Source organism: Carettochelys insculpta, chromosome 3, assembly GCF_033958435.1.
Source record: "Carettochelys insculpta isolate YL-2023 chromosome 3, ASM3395843v1, whole genome shotgun sequence".
In the NCBI taxonomy this organism is placed as follows: domain Eukaryota; kingdom Metazoa; phylum Chordata; order Testudines; family Carettochelyidae; genus Carettochelys; species Carettochelys insculpta.
Window position 1 is genome coordinate 64,523,055 of NC_134139.1, and position 6,876 is coordinate 64,529,930.

The window sequence follows — 6,876 nt, forward strand, 5'->3', positions numbered from 1 at the left end:
ACTTTGGGAACAATGGACATCTACCAGCCCGCCTTCGTCCTCCTGTTATTCCCAAAGTCAGCTTAACCAGGGCCCGTAAAATCCTAAATCCCATCCAGCCTCCTCAATTAAAAAAAGTATGTAGGATGACTTACCGCTGCCGCGGCTGGAGTAACTGTTGCTTCTACCCACTAGAGCCACCATGTGCTCCTCCCACCAGAGGTGGTGTATGTACGCAGGCAGACAGTACTCACATATGCGCCCCACCCTGGCGGGAAGGGCACATGGTGGCTCCAGCAGCAGAGGTGGCTCCTCCAGACCCTGACAGAGCCTCCAGCAGCAGTGGTTCCTGCTGCCACAGCAGGGCCTTCAGCCATGGTGGGGGCCCCCCCGCTGTGGCAGCAGTTCCAGCTCCAGTGGCTGGTCTTGGGCATTTTTTGGGGGTGGGGGGGCTGGAGGGGGACTGGGCAGTAGATCCTCTGATTTAACAGGCTTTTGGGTTTAACACACACTCCTCCCCGCATTATCCGTTAAATCGATGGTTTACTGTATACAGAATAGTTGCAGAAGGGAAAGTTCTACCCAAATAAATCCTTTGTTACAATTAACAAAGTAACAATTACATCCACCTACCCACAAAGCAGATCTGCAAAGAGCTTTACTCTTAGGGATGTTAATGGTTAACCAATAAGCCTCACCCTAAATGGAGGAGGCTTCCACTTCAGGTTAAACAGGGGGAACCGGAGCAGTCCTGCGGGCCAATCAAGAGCAGGTAATTGCTCCAGCTTGGCCAGAGCAGCCCTCATCCATGGGGCTCAGCCAAGGAGTGCTATGGTCACGGATGCCCAGCCCAGCCAGAGCAGCCCCCTCTGCTGCCCTTGCCTTTTAAGCTTAACATTTAACCCATTAATTAATTAAACAGGATCTTACATGCCTATTTACAGTCTGATCAGATAGTTTGACAGGACTGAATGCAATTAAATAGAAGACTTTTTAATGCGTACCTTCAAAATAGCAGAATTTGCTTGCTCATCCACAACACCTTTTTTCAGCACCTGATTCTGAGCTCGAAGCTGAAAACAAGAGTTGCAAATTATTAATCCCTCCAGGAAACAATGAAGTGTTCATTAACAACCTCCAAAAGTATGTACCTTCCCATCTTTTTACTATGAGCTTGGCTAGTTTGAGCTGGAAATCATTCTGATAAAGATGGAGATCCACAATGACATTTTTCTATTTGCTTCTCAGAGTATCACCACCGAAGCGTAACTAAATAACAAGAGCATTGATCCTTGCATCTTCCCATTCCTTGATAACGGCTCTGATTCCCATTTCTTCACCAGGTGTTTGTACTATTTTGCTATGGCTGAGTCCAGCTGCTCCAGACATGAATTAAAATGGATTGCACTTGGGAAAGCCACTGACTGAAGCCCAAAGGGCGTGAATTCACAAAAGCCAATGCTGACGTCTAACCTTTTGTCTGACAGCCAAGCATTTCAAAAGATCACAAGACAACGATACTTTGGGCTCATTATGCTCCCTTTGAATTTCTCAGGGGCCCAAAAGGGAGAGGAAGCCATTTGCAAGTTGCCTACTCAGAATTCCCAAGGCACAGAGAGAGATTGGCCCTGCATCAGCTGGGGATTAAAAGAGATTCCTATGCCTCACTTCCAGAGCTACATGCACAGGCAGCATGTCTACTGTCCTTAGCTGGTGTATTATCGCTAGGGTCTGATGTCGGTGATATAAATTTTGCTTTAGTCAAACATGAGTTCTAGGGCTCTTTACTGGGGCAACCACGGCTATTTCTATACTAGAGGGTTTGGTCGGCAAGATTCCCTAGGCGTCTGCCAACAGAAGGCACATTTTGTCGATAACTGTGCCCTGCTCCCCACAGGAAATAGTGCCTCTGGCCATGCCTGCATGGCCCCAGTCTTCAGCTCTGCTGCCAGCAGGAGCTGTGCTAAGCAGGTACTCATGCGGCTAATTAGCATAGCCATGAGAGATTCCAGTCTCAGCAGAGGGGTCAGCTGGCAGTAAAGAGGCCATGTAGACGTGCCTCTGCCAGCTACATCCCATTCTGTTGCCAGTCTCGTATCCCTGAAAAAAAATTCACACCTAAGGGACAGGCAACAGAGGGGGTTTGGCCGACAGAGACAAGTCTGTACAGCCTCTTTACTGCCAGCAGACCCCTCTGCCGAGAGTGAAATCTCCCATGGCTATGCCAATTACCTGCATAAGTATGCAAATGGCAAGCCATTTGCAATTTCCAGAAACCTGCGTAGCATAGCTCTGCCAGCAACGGAATTGAAGACTGGGGCCACGTAGACATGGCCTCTGTTCACAGAGCTCTTTCAATAGAAAGCCAGTCCGGACCTTCTGGGGGCCCCTCTGTCAACAGTCCGCCTGTGCTTCCAGTTGCCCATTTTGCCGATAGAGCAGCCGGACAGTCCAGCTGCTCACAAGGGTGATCCGCTCTGTCGACAGAGCAGCTGGACTGTCGACAGAGCGGATCACTCTTGTGATCTGCTTGGCAGTTTGGCCACTATCTGTCACATATGTTCCAACAAAAACTTCCATCAACAAATCCCTGTAATCTAGACATAGCTCACGTGAATTTTAGAGCCTGTGATACATTGGAGTGTTCTGGCTTTGCACATTCTGAAGTTAGAGAAGCTTTCAAGCTCCTCTAACATGGGCCGGGCTAGAGAATCAGGAAGCTGCATGCAGACACTGGTTCTCAGAATTTCATTTCCCTACCTCTTGGGCTGTCCTGTGCAGGTGAAAACTATCTTTTGCTGGGTACTCCTGTAGGCTCAAGAAAGTCTGTCACACTTCTCTCTCCCCTTAGGGTCCCCAAAGTAATGAAGAATGCAAGAGACCAGACAAAGCTACTTTTCTTTCTCCTCTGCAATATAGGAAGCAGCCAACATAGACAGTTCTGAATTTTTTCCAGGAGCACGGCAGGAGTACAGAAGAGAACATAACTGCTAGAGTATTTCTGGAAAACTTCAAAGCTGTTCCTGGTGCTACATGGGAAACAACAGGAGACAACGTATCAAAACAACCTAACAGCTTTTGTTGATAGGATAACAAGCCCTGAGGAAAAAGGTGAATCAGTAGACATGATATACCTAAATTCAGTAAAGTATTCGATACAGCCTTATATGGCCTTCTTATCAATAAACTAGGGAAATACAGTGTACCTGTAACTTCTATAAGGTGCGTCCATAACTAGTTGATAACCTTTCTCAGAGAGTGGTTATCCAATGGTTCACAGTCATGCTAGAAGGACACAACAAGTGGGATTCTGCAGGAATCAGTTTTGGGACTGGTTCTGTTCAATATCTTTGTCATTTAGATAATGACAAAGAGAGTACATTTATAAAATTTGCAGATAACACAACCTGTGAGGGGGTTGCACATGCTTTGGAGGATAGGGTTATAATTCAAAATGATCTGGGCAAATTGGAGAAATGGCCTGAGGACAAAGTTCAATAAAGACAAATGCAAAATGTTCCACCTAGAAAGGAACAATCAGTTTCAAACATACTAAAAGGGAAGTGACTGTTTAGGAAGAAGAACTGCAGGAAGGGATCTAGGGGTCATAATGAACCACAAGTGAAATATAAGCAAACAGTGCAACGCTGTTGCAAAAAAAAAAAAGCAAGCATCATTCTGGGAAGCATTGACAAGAGTGTCATAAGCAAGACATAAGAAGTAGTTCTTCCATTCTATTCTGTAATGGTTAGGTCTCAACTGGAGTACAGTTCTGCACAGGACATTTCCAGAAAAGTGCAGAAATTCGAGAAGGTGTTTAGAAGAGCAACAAATATTGTTAAAGATTCAGAAAACATGACCCATGAGGGATGATTGAAAGAATCAGGTTTGTTTAGTGTGAAAAAGAGAAGGCAACAGGATAACAGCTTTGAAGGGAGAAAAATTATTCTCCTTAACCTCAGAGTGGGACAAGAAGCAATGGTCTTAAATGCAGCAAAGGAGGTTTAATTTGGACATTAGGAAAAAAAAAATCTGTCAGGGTGGCTAAAATGTTTAAATGTTGAAATACCCTGGTAACAGGGACCATACAAATGCCTACATTAGATATAAAGAATGATTAAAAATGGACAGACGTCAAACTAAGAAGTGAGAATCACATTTCATAGGCACCAGAAATCAGGCTCATTTAATTTACACTAACAAGTTTCTGCTTTAAACAGTGATGGGCAACCTGCAGCCTACTGGAGTTCTACATGTGGCCTGTGAAACCTTTTGTTTGCCATTGCCCATACACAGGACTGTCACATTCCAATGGTTTCTATCCACTTAGGTTTTTTTTTTCCTACCCATATTATTAAAGTGGGGGGGTGAACCTTTTTTTCCCCCAAATCAGGGGGAGCGGGCAGGGTTCCCTGTAAGCTGACTGCTTGGGCAGGCACCCAAGAGAGATTCAAGTGCCACCCAGCTGATTGGTAGAGTGCTTACTGCTGCCCACTTCCAGCAGCATGTTTCTCTTGGTGGTGCACATCAGCACTTGTTGCAGTGCACACAACAACATTTATTCTGCCCATGGATGGAAAAAATTAGACAGAGAACATTGGTCAAGGGCCACAGCAGCAATTTAATGCTTTATGGGTAAACTTGCACACTGTAGTATTAACCCCATGCGGGATTTTTCTCCAACTGGAGGACCTGCATGGATCTTAGAAAATGAGCACCCTTCCCTCTTATGATATCCAAAAGGGCTCTTTCAAGGCTATGAGCAGCAGTAGAGGTGAGGTGAAAAGAGGTAACTGTGTTAGCCACTAGGGCAGCTGTGGGGCAAAACAAACAACATTAAGGGCACCCTATGTCCACCTTGGTGTGGGGTTAGGATGAAGTACTACAAAAGATAAGACAGGACAAACACTAATGATGAATGCCTGCTGCAACCCGTCAGAGCAGAAAGGAAGCAAACCCTCTGTCTAGCCAACCAGGGGTAAGTATGGGAGCACACCATTATTAAATCACTACCTATGACAGGTGAATAGGTGGGGAACAGAAAAGAAAAGTGTTTTGACCAGTTTCATTGCCCCTGATAACTATCACTTTGGGGTTTGTGCTACCATTATTTTTGTTACAGGCAGGACTCCCTAACATCTCTCCCTCCAGGAAGCTAGACAGCACAGACCTAAAGGTATGTGTGTTACTGAAGAGGAATTATCGCACCATTCTGGAAAGAGAAGCAGCCGAGCTGGCTTTTATATTCAAATTCGGCACATTAACACATGGTTTAAATCATGATGGGAACTTTCTGAGTCACTATAGGGGCTCGTCTGCATACTTGGCTCAATCTAATTCTTGACCTTCCCCCCCACCCCTCCACTCTCTGATTTGCTCACCTTGATTATCTTTTTCTGATTTGTCCTCCTTGCTTACTGTTTTTGGCTCTCTGTGTCTTAAATATTGAGTCTGTTCTGGTCTGGCTATGGTCTGAAGAAGTGGGTCTGTCCCACGAAAGCTCACCTAATAAACTATTTTGCTAGTCTTTAAAGTGCTATTTGACTGCTTTTTGTTTTGAAACTGTAGGAAGTGAGAGAAAACAGGGACAGTGACTGCCCAGCCCTCTCAAGTTTTCAACATCCATATCATAAGTATCAGAAAAGTAGCCAAGTTAGTCTGTATGTCCAAAAACAACAAGAAGGCCTGGGGCACCTTATCAACTAACAGATATTTCACAGCATGAACTTTCATGGGGAAAAACCCACTTTGTCAGATGCATCTTTGCCCATGAAAGCTTTTGCTCCAAAATATCTGTTAGTCTATAAGGTACCACAGGACTTCTTGCTGTCCATATCAGAGCAATACATTTGTACATCTCCGGCTGCTGTATTACTCTCCCGCCTGCTCCAAGACATTGGGAAGGGCCAGCCAGATTATGACTGAGCCGGGCTGGAGTACCAGCCACAGCATCAGTACTAGGAAGCATGACGAGCTAACACGGAGCTCTCACACAGCACTTTCAGATCAGCAGCACTTTACAGCAGCCAAGGGACGCAGCAGTGAGCACCTGGAAAGGAATGGCGGGGGTGGTCCTGAACATCCTGAGTCTTGTTAGCCACGCGAGCCGCAAGGAGGAGAGCGGTGAACACTAGGAAGGCGATAGGGACAACACCCCGGGGAGGGCAGGCAGGGATGCAAACTGACCCGCCGTACAGGAACCGGCGAGCGCTGCGAGAGCAGCAGGGAGGTGGCAGGACGGCAGCTCATCTCCCCGCCAGCCTCCACCCCCCGTGCCGGAAGCATCGCTGTGGGTATCGCATCGGGTATCTCGATACGGCAGAGCGACAGGCGGGACGGGGGAGGGGAGGAGGAGACAAACGGTGTCAGGCATGGACAGAGCAGTGTGCGGAGAGGCTGTCTCGGTCGCCCCACGGACCGGGACCAGCAGCGATATGAGGAGAATATCGAGACAGGGCAACAGTATCGGCATCACGCTGTCGCACGCCCGGTACCTTCGAATACTCCTGGGCCAGTTTCTGGTACTTCCCCTGCAGCTCCGCACCAGCCGCCGCCATCGCCCCGCAGCTCCTCGGGAGCCACCGAGCCCCTTGGCGGAAAACCCACAGCCAGCGCCAGTGCCACCGCCACTCAGATTCACACCCCGGCCCCACCGACCGACTTCCGCGTTCGGACGTAAGAACGTGCATACGTCACCACGCAACCTCACGCTAAGCTACAGGGTGGAGCCGACCTCCAACACTTGGCCGCTCCACCCCCACGCAAACTCCAAGATGGCGGAGCAAAAGCGGCCCATTCTAGTACACGGGGGTTTGTTTGTCGGCCCCGCCCGCGCCATGGCCAAGCAGAAGCCGGAGTGTGAATCACATGACCCGGGAAGGGGCGGGCGCGCCGCTG

At 47.7% G+C, this 6,876-nt stretch overlaps 1 protein-coding gene across 2 annotated transcripts in view; it reads right to left on the minus strand.

Annotated features, from left to right (window-relative positions):
- The window catches only part of PPP1R21 (protein phosphatase 1 regulatory subunit 21), a 74,416-nt gene extending 67,782 nt beyond the window's left edge, over nucleotides 1-6,634 (minus strand). For both annotated transcript variants that reach the window (XM_074990012.1, XM_074990011.1), the window contains exons 1-2: nucleotides 6,474-6,634; nucleotides 984-1,052 (exon numbers count right to left, since the gene is read on the minus strand). In XM_074990012.1, the coding sequence (XP_074846113.1) occupies nucleotides 984-1,052; nucleotides 6,474-6,536 (132 nt within the window). In that variant the 5' untranslated portion in view covers nucleotides 6,537-6,634. The remainder of the gene's footprint in view (nucleotides 1-983; nucleotides 1,053-6,473) is intronic.
- Between the last annotated feature and the right edge of the window lie 242 nt (nucleotides 6,635-6,876).